Here is a 13763-nt window from a genome sequence, read left to right as displayed (position 1 = left end):
ATGAAATCTTTGTCTCATAATAGAGCCAAGATAGTCTTTGACAAAAAATCCAAGTATTATTATTCTCATTTACATTAATAAAACCTATCAAAATCTTCATTGACTTAAAAAACAAACTCCTGTCATCCACCAGAGGGCAGACAGCAAAAACAAGAAGAACTACAATCCTGCAGCCTGTGGAACAAAAACCACATTAACAGAAAGATAGACAAGATGAAAAGGCAGAGGGCAATATACCAGATGAAGGAACAAGATAAAACCCAAGAAAAACAACTAAATGAAGTGGAGATAGGCAACCTTCCAGAAAAAGAATTCAGAATAATGATAGTGAAGATGATCCAGGACCTTGGAAAAAGAATGGAGGCAAAGATAGAGAAGATGCAAGAAATGTTTAACAAAGATCTAGAAGAATTAAAGAACAAAAAGAGATGAACAATACAATAACTGAAATGAAAAATACACTAGAAGAAAAACTGAGGCAGAAGAACAGATAAGTGAACTGGAAGAAACAATGATGGAATTCACTGCTGCAGAACAGAATAAAGAAAAAATGAAAAGAAATGAAGACAGCCTAAGAGACTTCTGGGACAACATTAAATGCAATAACATTCTCATTACAGGGGTCCCAGAATGAGAAGAGAGAGAGAAAGGACCCGAGAAAATATTTGAAGAGATTGTAGTCGAAAACTTCCCTAACATGGGAAAGGAAATAGCCACCCAAGTCAAAGAAGCACAGCGAGTCCCATACTGGATAAACCCAAGGAGAAACATGCCGAGACACATAGTAATCAAATTGGCACATATTAAAGACAAAGAAAAATTATTGAAAGCAGTAAGGGAAAAACGACAAATAACACACAAGGGAACTCCCATAAGGTTAACAGCAGATTTCTTAGCAGTAACTCTACAAACCAGGAGTGGCATGATATACTTAAAGTGATGAAAGGGAAGAACCTACAGCCAAGATTACTCTACCCATCAAGTATCTCATTCAGATTTGATGGAGAAATCAAAAGCTTTATAGACAAGCAAAAGCTAAGAGAATTCAGCACTACCACCAAACCAGCTCTACAACAAATACTAAAGGAACTTCTCTAAGTGGGAAACACAAGAGAAGAACCTACAAAAACAAACCCAAAACAATTAAGAAAATGATAATAGGAACATACATATCAATAATTACCTTAAACATGAATGGATTAAATGTTCCAACGAAAAGACAGAGGCTTGCTAAATCGATCCAAAAACAAGACCCATATATATGCTGTCGACAAGAGACCCACTTCAGACCTAGGGGCACATACAGACTGAAACTGAGGGGATGGAAAAATATATTCCATGCAAATGGAAATCAAAAGAAAGCTGGAGTAGCAATACTCATATCAGATAAAATAGACTTTAAAATAAAAAATGTTACAAGAGACAAGGAAGAAAACTACATAATGATCAAGGGATCAATCCAAAAAGTAGATATAACAATTATAGATATATATGCGCCCAACATAGGAGCACCTCAATACATAAGGCAACTGCTAACAGCTATAAAACAGGAAATCAACAGTAACACAATAATAGTGGGAGACTTTAACACCTCACTTACACCAATGGACAGATCATCCAAACAAGGAAAAACAAGCTTTAAAAAGTACAGTAGACCAGATAGATTTAATTGATATTTATAGGACATTCCATCAAAAACAGCAGATTACACTTTCTTCTCCAGTGCGCACAGAACATTCTCCAGGAAGGTCACATCTTGGGTCACAAGTCAAGCCCCAGTAAATTTAAGAAAATTGAAATCAGATATAGCATCTTTTCTGACCACAACACTATGAGATTAGAAATGAATTACAGGGAAAAAAAACGTAAAATACACAAACACATGGAGGCTAAATAATACATTACTAAATAACCAAGAGATCACTGAAGAAATCAAAGAGGAAATCAAAAAATACCTAGAGACAAATGACAATGAAAACACGATGATCCAAAACCTATGGGATGCAGCAAAAGCAGTTCTAAGAGGGAAGATTATAGCTATACAAGCCTACCTCAGGAACAAGAAATATCTCAAACAATGTAACATTACACATAAAGGAACTAGAGAAAGAAGAACAAACAAAACCCAAAGTTAGCAGAAGGCAAGAAATCATAAAGATCAGAGCATAAATAAATGAAATAGAAACAAAGAAAACAATAGCAAAGAACAATAAAGCTAAAAGCTAGTTCTTTGAGAAGATAAACAAAATTGATAAACCATTAGCCAGACTCATGAAGAAAAAGGAGAGGACTCAAATCAATAAAATGAGAAATGAAAAAGGAGAGGTTACAACAGGCACCACAGAAATACAAAGTATCCTAAGAGACTACTACAAGCATATCTATGCCAATAAATGGACAACCTGGAAGAAATGGACAAATTCTTAGAAAGGTATAACCTTCTAAGACTGAATCAGGAAGAAATAGAAAATATGAACAGACCAATCACAAATAATGAAATTGAAACTGTGATTAAAAATCTTCCAACAAACAAAAGTCCAGGTCCAGATGGCTTCAAAGGTGAATTCTATCAAACATTTAGAGAAGAGCTAACACCCAACCTTCTCAAACTCTTCCAGTAAATTGCACAGGAAGGAACACACCCAACCTCCTTCTATGAGGCCATCATCACCCTGATACCAAAACCAGACAAAGATACTCCAAAAAAATAAAATAACAGACCAATATCACTGATGAATATAGATGCAAAAATCCTGAACAAAATACTAGCAAACAGAATGCAACAACACATTAAAATGATCATACACCATGATCAAGTGGGATTTATCCCAGGGATGCAAGGATTCTTCAATATACTCAAATCAATCAATGTGATACACCATATTAACAAACTGAAGAATAAAAACCATGTGATCATCTCAATAGATGCAGAAAAAGCTTTTGACAAAATTCAACATCCATTTATGATAAAAACTCTCCAGAAAGTGGGCATAGAGGGAACCTACCTCAACATAATAAAGGCCATATATGAAACATCATTCTCAATGGTGAAAAACTGAAAGCATTTCCTCTAAGATAAGGAACAAGACAAGAATGGCAACTCTCACCACTATTATTCAACATAGTTTTTGAAGTCCTAGCCATGGCAATCAGAGAAGAAAAAGAAATAAAAGGAATCCAAATTGGAAAAGAAGAAGTAAAACTGTCACTGTTTGCAGATGACATGATACTATATATAGAGAATCCTAAAGAGGTCACCAGAAAACTACTAGAGCTAATCAATGAATTTGGTAAAGTTGCAGGATACAAAATTAATGCACAGAAATCTCTTGCATTCCTATACACTAATGATGAAAAATCTGAAAGAGAAATTAAGGAAACACTCCCATTTACCATTGCAACAAAAAGAATAAAATGCCTAGGAATAAACCTACCTAGGGAGACAGAAGGCCTGTATGCAGAAAACTATAAGATACTGATGAAAGAAATCAAAGAAGATACCAACAGATGCAGAGATATACCATGTTCTGGATTAGAAGAATCAATATTGTGAAAATGACTCTACTACCCAAAGCAATCTACAGATTCAATGCAATCCCTTTCAAATTACCAATGCCATGTTTTACAGAACTAGCACAAAAAAATCTTAAAATTTGTATGGAGACACAAAAGACCCCGAATAGCAAAAGCAGTCTTGGAGGAAAAAAATGGAGCTGGAGGAATTAGACTCCCTGACTACAGACTATACTATAAAGCTACAGTAATCAATACAATATGGTTCTGGAACAAAAACAGAAATATGGAGCAATGGAACAGGATAGAAATCCCAGAGATAAACCCATGCACCTATGGTCAACTAACCTATGACAAAGGAAGCAAGGCTATACAGTGGAGAAAAGACAGCCTCTTCAGTAAGTGTTGCTGGGAAAACTGGACAGCTACATGTAAAAAAATTAAATTAGGGCACCCCCTAACACCATACACAAAAATAAACTCAAAATGGATTAGAGACCTAAATGTAAGACCAGGAACTGTAAAATTCTTAGAGGAAAACATAGGAAGAACACTCTTTGACAGCAAGGTATTTTTTGATCCAGCTCCTAGAGTAATGGAAATAAAAATAAAAATAAACAAATGGGACCTAATGAAACTTAAAACCTTTTGCACAGCAAAGGAAACCATAAACAAGATGAAAGACAACCTTCAGAATGGGGGAAAGTATTTGCAAATGAATCATCAGACAAAGGATTAATCTCCAAAATATATAAACAGCTCATGCAGCTCAATATTAAAAAAAACAAACAACCCAATCCAAAAATGGGCAGAGGACCTAAATAGATATTTCTCCAAAGAAGGCATACAAATGGCCAAGAAGCACATAAAAAGCTGCTCAACATCACTAATTATTAGAGAAATGCAAATCAAAACTACAAGGAAGTATCACCTCACACCAGTTAGAATGGGCTTCATCAGAAAATCTACAAACAACAAATGCTGGAGAGAGTTTGGAGAAAAAGGAACCCTCTTGCACTGTGGGTGGGAATGTAAACTGATACAACCACTATGGAGAACAGTATGGAGGTTCCTTAAAAAACTAAAAATAGAATTACCATATGACTCAGCAATCCCACTACTGGGCATATACCCAGAGAAAACCACAATTCAAAAAGACACATGCACCCCAATGTTCATTGCAGCACTATTTACAGTAGCAGCTCATAGAAGCAACCTAAATGCCCATCGACAGACGAATGGATAAAGAAGATGTGGTAAATATATACAGTGAAATATTACTCAGCCATAAAAAGTAATGAACTTGAGTCATTTGTGGAGACGTGGTTGCACCTAGAGACTGTCATACAGAGTGAAGTAAGTCAAAAAGCAAAAAACAAATATCATGTATTAATGCATATATGTGGAACCTAGAAAATGGTACATATGAACCATTTTGCAGAGCAGGAATTGAGACACAGATGTAGAGAACAAACGTATGGACACCATGGGAGGAAAGAGGCAGGGGGTGGAGGTGGTTGTGTGATGAATTGGGAGTTTGGGATTGACATGTGTACACTGATGTGTATAAAATGGATGACTAATAAAAAAAATAAATTAATTAAAAATAAAAGAGGGCTTCCGTTGTGGCACAGTGATTGAGAGTCTGCCTGTCGATGCAGGGGACACGGGTTCGTGCCCCGGTCTGGGAAGATCCCACACGCCACAGAGCGGCTTGGCCCATGAGCCATGGCCGCTGAGCCTGTGCGTCCGGAGCCTGTGCTCCGCAACGGGAGAGGCCACAACAGTGAGAGGCCTGCGTACCGGAAAGAAAAAAAAAAAAATGAAATTGAATACAAGAGGAAAGAAAAGAAATGTAGATTTCCAGTTTCAATGATCTAATATTATTCTTAGCTGTGGTTATATGTGAACATATATATGAATTTAACAAAAAAACAACAACAAAAAAACCCAAACTCCTTATGAGATAACATACATGGCTCTTTTTCAGCTCTATTTTCAAATACCAAATGTATTTCTATGGTTTAGTCACCATGACCAACATACAGAAATATTTTAGGTTCTGACTCTGTCATTTTTCCATGCATGCTTTCCCGTGGTAAGCTGTTGGAATTCAAGAAGAGCAAAAGCATACATGCTCTCAGTTTTCATAGAAGTTAGAATGCAGAGAGTAATTTAAAACTGACAGAGATAAAAAGAAAAAGGCGGAGAGGGTGTGGAGAAGAGGGAACCCTCTTGCACTGTTGGTGGGAATGTAAATTGATACAGCCACTATGGAGAACAGTATGGAGGTTCCTTAAAAAACTAAAAATAGGACTACCATATGCCTCAGCAATCCCATTACTGGGCATATACCCTGAGAAAACCATAATTCAAAAAGAGTCATGTACCAAAATGTTCTTTGCAGCACTATTTACGATGACCAAGACATGGAAGCAACCTAAGTGTCCATCAACAGATTAATGGATAAAGAAGATGTGGCATATATATACAAAGGAATATTACTCAGCCATAAAAAGAAATGAAATTGAGTTATTTGCAGTGAGGTGAATGGACCTAGAGACTGTCATACAGAGTGAAGTAAGTCAGAAAGAGAAAAACAAATACCATATGCTAACACATGTATATGGAATCTAAAAAAAAAAAAAAGGTTCTTAAGAATCTAGGGGAAGGACAGGAATAAAGACACAGGCGTAGAGAATGGACTTGAGGACACGGGGAGGGGGACGGGTAAGCTGGGACGAAGTGAGAGAGGGACATGGACATATATACACTACCAAATGTAAAATAGATAGCTAATGGGAAGGAGCCGCATTGCATAGGGAGATCAGCTCAGTGCTTTGTGTCCACCTAGATGGGTGGGATAGGGAGGGGAGGAGGGAGACGCAAGAGGGAGGGGATATGGGGATATATGTATATGTATAGCTGATTCACTTTGTTATACAGCAGAAACTAACACACCATTGTAAAGCAATTATACTCCAATAAAGATGTTTATAGAAAGAAAGAAAAGGCTCTGTTCTCCTGTAAACTCATTTGTCCTCTTAGAAATTGAATTACCTTAATAAGTTCTCATTTTCTTCTCTATATAATGAAAATACTTTTTCATAGGGGTTCCTCGTAGATTGAAAACAATAACAGAAGTAGTGGAAAAAAGAGAAATGTGAGACCCATTCTATCAGAGAAGAGCTAAAACTAAACTTTGTAACAGGCTTTGGACAATGGATAGAGAATGATTACAAAGAAAGGAGCTAAAGAAGATTGAAATATCAAGTTGATCTAATGGGAAAGAATATAATGAGTGATCTCATAAAAAAATAAAGTTTGAAGATGATTGGAAACAAGGTAAACTTGGAAAATAATTTTGACGTCTCCCAAAGTACAATCAGGTTATTGATAAATAACAGAAATTTGCAAATATGGATCAAGAAATTGGACAAATCGTAGTCATTCTTCTAGAAGTGATATTTAAGTCCTGATATGAGGTCCCTGAGAGAGTACAGATTGAAAAACACAAAGGCCCAAGGACAAATTTTGGTGAGTGAAACCACTTACAAATGGAGAGAAAAGAAGCAAGCTTCAGTGAAGTGGGGAGTAAAGGGATATAAAAAATGAGAAGGTATTTCAGTGTTACAGGAGTTAAAAAAGAAGAGAGATTCAGTTATTGAGGTCTCAGTTTTGTGAATTTGCAGGTTATCAGGGATCTTGAGAGATCATTTTTTAGTAGAGAGAAGGATATACAAGTTATTTTGCAATTAACTGAAGAGAATGTAGAGGGTATAGAAATAGAAGCAGTGACCATAGACTATTTCTATAAGCATTTCAATATAATAACATTTTAAAAGATAACTCTGTAAGGTGAATTCAAAGGGAGTCAAAGAAAAGAGTAAAAACTTTTTAGGCAAATGGAGAGAAATATTATATGCCAAGGGGAAGGAGCTAGCAGAGAAGAATTTTGAAAATGGCAAAGAGATAAAATAATTCATAAAGCAAAATTCTTAAGATACTGAAGGGGATGGAATCTGTAGCACAAAGGCTGAAGTTAGCCTTAAATGAAAATGGAATACCACCAATTCCTTAAAACTAGTTGAAGTAGAAGAGAATAAATGAAAGTTAATGAGTTTGGAGATGATGAGTGATGACTGTCTTACACAGGGGTGGTCATCTAGGGTGAGGTGGGAAGAGAGGAGGTTCTAGAAGAAAATGATGTTGGATATGTAGAAAGAGCTGCCTTTTGGAATATTTTAGTAGAAAAGTAGGAATAAGTAAAACAATTATTAGCCCAGCCAAAGTTAAAACCAGGAAGTTTTCAGCCAGGAAACTGACAATGATAAATCGTTTTATTCTAAAACATCTGGGAATGAAGGAAATTAGAAGTTTACGTGGGGACCAGGATGAGCACTGAGGGCTGAAAAGATGTTAAATAACATCACTTTGGAGGAAATCGGTTGGGAACAGTGTATTAAAACAATAATAAATGGAGAACTTTGAGGAATTATCCAGGTTTGAGGTTGTGAATGCCAGTTAAGGTAGAAGATAAGGAGACAGAATATTTCAGAGTTTTAGGAGGAGCACAGGTATAATGGCTGACTTTGAAGGAAAATATATGAAATTAAAGGATATTCAGTAACTGTGAACAAGTATGAGATAGTAAAGAATCACATGCTGGTCAGAGAGTGAACTTTCCAGATATCTTAAAAGAGGAACAATTCTAAATAGCAAATTTGTTCTATTTGAATATAAAATATTGAGGCAGGAATTAAACCCTCGAGTTCTACTTTATTAGCATCAGAATCTAGTAAACAGAATGGAGATTTTCATATCTTGATTAATTTCACCCTCAGTTTCTCCTTGAATTCTGCCTCCTTAGGTGCAAATTCTACATTGATGTATTTGGAGGAAACTTAAATAAGGAGATGGATTCTGAATTTGAATCTAAATCTTAACTGGAAGTATATTTTATTTTATGTAAAATATATCACGGAGCCTTTACACCATCAAATGTTTCACTACCCTCATTCCTTTCTAACACAGTGGAGGGGTAAACGATTTTTGTTAACTGCCCATGTTGCTTATATGAATGTTTTTAAAGGTACAGTATTGCTCTTGAGTCAATAATTCAGGTTTGAATAAAACAAATGAATATAAAAATGCTCTGTAATATAACTAGAGAGGTTCTGTTAAATTATAGTTAACGGGAGCTATTCTCAGCAAGACAGGATATTTAATCTCATTAACAAATACCATCATTTGGGTAAATATGGAATGCCTTAATGAATGGTTTGCATATTTTATGTGAGAGACTTACGAGCCTATGGTTAATGTATCCTGATTATTTGAGATAAATTAATCTAAAACAAACAACCAAATATATGCAAAACATTCATCTAAGTGCTTTTTTCCTATTAGAAAAAAGGGACATTGTACAAAGCTATTAGATGCTGCCAACTGCCATTCTTTATAAATGAATACAACTGCAAATATTTGGCTTTTCCTCTGGAACTTTCAAATTGTTATGGGGCAAATAGTTCATTGCTTTGAGACGATTTGAAGTTCTCCAAGTAGACCTTTTCTGCCTGTTTTCTCTCCATTTACTGAAAAGCCATTTTAAACATTTTTATTAAAAATATTTGTGCACTCTCAAGATTGATATCTTTAGAAACAAAATAAAATATTATAAAATATTTTGAAACAAAAATGTATTGATATTACAGAAAGGAAAGAATGACTTCAATTAAAAAAAATGGAAACCTTATTCAGAAATAAGTTCTACGTGTTGTTCACAAGATTCTTATCCCTAGTGATGAGAAAGAAATTTTTTTCTTTCTAATTCTGCTTTGCAAGTTTTAAGTGTAGCATAATTATTCCAGGGGATCTGTGTATGTGATCACATCCACAGACAGGCATTGACTCTATTGGTGTAATAGAAATTCAAAACAGAACTTCTTACACTTGTTGAATTTATACTCTAGCCAGTGACTCAGGGACACCTCCAGTTTTCTGCATCCACTCCCACTCATATATAGAAATACTTTTTAAAAATAAAGACCTATTTAAACAAATACAATAAAATAACAACTTTGATATGAATCTTATGTCCTCTTTCCTCCTGATGTACATAAGAGGAAGAAAACCTGTATACATTTACTGACATTCAATTTATTTCAGATTTAGGAATCTGTTATACAGTAAGAGTAAACCACGTTTGTCTGGATTTTTACAATTCACCAAATGCTTTGATACCCATCATTTCTCTGAGGTTATGTGTCTAGCTGAGGTCATTCAGAGAAGTGAAAAAAGCATAACACTTGATGAAAATATTAACAAATCAGTTTTACCTCAAATGGCTTAAAAACGCATTCTATTCTACCAGAATTGTAAATTGTATTCTCTCCACTCTCCCAGGTGGATAAACCTATTTAGCTAATTCTGCTTTGCAAGTTTTATTTTATCAATTAATTTCTAACAGGCTTTTACATAGTGTCAGAATTATTATAATTCTCCTACTGTCATACTAAAACAATGGAACATCTTCTAAAACATCCACTTGTTGAATAAGTGGACCAATTTGGAAAATTTGATGTTGATTAATAAGTAAATATAAACATAGTTAAAGTAGATTAAGAAATTTTAGACTCCATCCAGGTTCATGTTTCTAAGAGCCAGATGACTAGAATAATATTTTAAAATGATAAAACTCAGATGGCACCATTAAAAAAATGATAGTGTGATGCTTACAAGATAGCATATAAAAAAATAAAAAATAAATGGTTTTAGAACTAAAGGAATAGAACACCAGTGATGAACAGTCCATGACAATGTTGGGAATCACTGGCTAAAAGCTCATTACAATATCATAACTAAAAATTGTAGAGTGAATGAGGCAAGGTTTCAGATATGAAGAAAGAACGAAACTAATTTTTTTCCCTGTACTTCACAGCTTTGAATCTAACTAGCTCTGTGATAGAAATTTGTAAAAGTAAAAAAAAAAAAAAATGTGGTAAATAAATAAATTTGAACTGAAATTTGAAATAATAAATATAAAGAAAGGGGACAGGATAAACAGAAACATGATCCACATTGATTTCACAATCAAATGACATGTATTTCTTTTGAATAGAATACAAGTTTAATCAAACATTTGTAAATTAAGATTTAAAAAAAAGTAACATAGGAAGTTTACAAAAGAGAACAGCTTATTCATTAACATTTGTTTTTCTTATTAAAATGCACTCTTCCTGGGGCACCTTTACAGGCTAATTTTTTTTTAAAGTATGTGACATTATTGTCTTGATAGCAGTCATCAAATGAGCCAGGAATGTATGTCATCTCCAGTGTTTCCTAGAAGCCTGCTTCTAGGAACAGATTTTGCATCTCTTCTATAATTTTACTGAATGTCTGAAAGGTACAATAAAAGGGAATCTGTCTGCAAGGCGATCCTTTAGTTGTAAAGTGCACTTTGATATAGATAGGTCTTCAGATTAAGTGAAACCTTGTATTCAGTAATACCAAATGGTACATCTACTTTACAGCACCTGTTAAATTTGGAAAGTTGTGTTAAAGCACCTAGAAATTCATTGGATAACAAGAGGATCAACATAAAGAATGAATTCTGTTGAAAATGTTTTTCAGATTTTTAATTTTTATAAAAATAGAGCTAGACTCAGGGACTGATTACTCCCAACGCTTACCTGGTTAGTCCCACATGATGTCTGCTCACTGGTAAACTTAAAAACAGTTGTTCAGACCAGACTGATGAGTGAGAAACATTGTCTCAATGATGGGAGAAATTAGATAGATTTCATTAGTTAGGGGATTTGAGGGTGGGAAGGTTTTGTTTAGTTCCACTGAATGCTTTTATGATATCTTAATGACGCCAAATTGAATATAAAGATTGTAGGTTAGAGAATTTGCTTTCAATTCAAAACACGAGAATTGAAGCAGAGTTGTTACAAAACTTTATCGTTTTGAACTTTGACAACTTAATCATTAGATATAGAACTCATATAGAGTCCAGAAGGGAAAATTTAGTCAAGTGTTTGGACATTGAAATGTGAAAAGCTAAAGAGAATTCGATTCATTTTGTGTAAATAAGATGTGACAGAAAACTTTGGTGACATTGTTGGAACCAGATGAATCCAAGCTTATTGTATGGTAACATTGGAAATGAATTTGTGCAATTGTGATTGTTTTAGGAAAGTGAAAGATGTAATAATACCACTAAGATTCTTCGATATCTCTTTTTTTAAATGTATTTCTTTATTTAATTTATTTTTGGCTGTGTTGGGTCTTCATTGCTGCGCGTGGGCTCTCTCTAGTTGTGGCGAGCGGGAGCTACTCTTATATTTCTTATAAAATGTTACCCTTTCCTCTTTATCTAGCCCACCACTTTAATCTAAAAATCATTGGTATATTGAAAATGTCTATTCTTTTGAAATTTTCTTCAAACATAGGGATTCTTAATGTTTTGTATCCCTATTCCTGTGCCACTGTTCTTAGTATAAGAAGGACACAGGATGCATTTGCAGGAATGCTTGGTTTTCCCTCTCATCTTTTGTTTTCTCTATGTCCACTTATTACTTGGACTCTTGATCAAAGCCTCGGAGAATATCTGGAGTGTTAGGGAAGGTCTCTTTTCTGGTTTCATAAGAGCTGACCCCTACATCTTTCCAACTTATCAACCTACCTTGGTGGTTACTTGCAAGTGCTGTGGGCAAGTGTGAGGCCTCAGGACTTGGGCATAAAGGGAGAAAACGTTTCCTTTCCTTGGAGGAGCAAGTGCTGGGAATGCTGTAGTTCGTTTCTGAGATACTCTTGCTACTGGGAGCAAATTAGACACAGTAAAGGGACATGCAGACACACACACATACACGCAAATGATAGCATTTTGTTGTGTGAAAGATTCACAGTTCTGAAATAAAATGAAGTCCTTTTGTGTATAACTAGGAGTAGGAGAAACATACAGCTATGATTAAATTAAAGCTGTTTTGTATTCTTTTCATAGGTCTTTATTTTATTTCAAAAATATATTTATCTTCTAGTGACATGTTAAAAATTTTTAGAAAAATGTGTGGCATCTAGATTATTTTCATTCTTTCAATTCATTAAACATTTATTAAGTTTATAGTTGTGGTAAAATATTGTGCTGAATTTTGAGGGAATAAAAGATAGAAGAGATGTAACTCCTGACCTGAATGAATATTTAAATATCCTAAAAGGATTTAAATGGAGTATTTTTCAACCATACAGACAATATTACAGGCAGTATTCAGAAGCCTAAATATTATTAGTATAATTTAAAGTACTTTATCATTACTCTCCAAATAACTTGAGACTAATTGGTTTTAACAGTACAAGTAATTAAATAACATATTAGTGTTGATATCAAACAACTCAACATATTTTCAAACAAAATGACATAAATCTTTATAACTTGTAATTAAAGGGTTGTTTTCCATATAAGAAGTTGGTATTCAAGAAATGACTAGGCTACAATAACATAATAAATGTCCATTTTTTAAAAAATATAAAGTTTTAAAAAAAATAATAAAAGATTATTGACGTAGAGAAATTGAACCATCTAGTAAATATTTGTCTCTGTGCTTAACAAAAGACATGTAATAAAATGCTAAACAAACAAGTAAATATTTATAGAGCACACAAAGTCAAGTTCCAAACACATTTTGAAAATAAATCTCCCATATGGTAATACCCTTGAAATTAAAGTTTGAGAAAAGTAAATAAATCACAATTGAAAAAAAATCAGGGTTTTAAAAGCAAAAGCAAAAAAAAAAAAAGGTATTACCTAATAACAGCAACTTTACAGTTCTTGCATCTCGCTCAGCATCTTCCTGAAGCTTTTTCTCCAGTTCTTTTGATCTTTTGGCTGACTCCTTGCTCTCTGAACTAATTCCACTTCCCATCTTGTAGTGTTTGATACTTGTCAGTTTATTTGCTCAAACTTTTTGAAATGTAGAGCACAGCTCTGGTTTGGACATAGGATGTAAAAGCAATGCTCTGCTGAAATACCCAATTGCCCATTCCCTCATTTTCTAAGACTCTGTTTTGACTAAGGAGATGCTTTCGAGCTGTCACCTGATCAAAGGGTAAAAACCATACAACCCTATGGCAGCTAAAGAGAAAATTCTTTATGCTTTCAGATTAAATGGTTACTTCTGACACATCTTCAAACCTGCTCTTCTTCCTTAAAGAATAGCATACAATAATGTAGAAAGTTGTTAAAATCTGTA

The 13763-nt window shown here is 34.3% G+C and overlaps 1 protein-coding gene across 1 annotated transcript in view; it reads right to left on the bottom strand.

Annotated features, from left to right (window-relative positions):
* Positions 1–13546, bottom strand: part of GNAT3 (G protein subunit alpha transducin 3) — a gene marked incomplete at its 3' end in the record, with an annotated part of 59084 nt that extends 45538 nt beyond the window's left edge. Inside the window, 1 exon segment of the mRNA XM_081244415.1 lies at positions 13319–13546. Coding sequence (XP_081100541.1) covers positions 13319–13436 — 118 coding nt within the window. The 5' untranslated portion in view covers positions 13437–13546.
* Between the last annotated feature and the right edge of the window lie 217 nt (positions 13547–13763).

This window comes from Mesoplodon bidens (genome assembly GCF_964165515.1).
Source record: "Mesoplodon bidens genome assembly, chromosome: 9".
Taxonomy (NCBI): Eukaryota; Metazoa; Chordata; class Mammalia; order Artiodactyla; family Ziphiidae; genus Mesoplodon; species Mesoplodon bidens.
The sequence above is the reverse complement of the archived record's forward strand: the minus strand, read 5'-3'. Positions and strand labels throughout refer to the sequence as shown.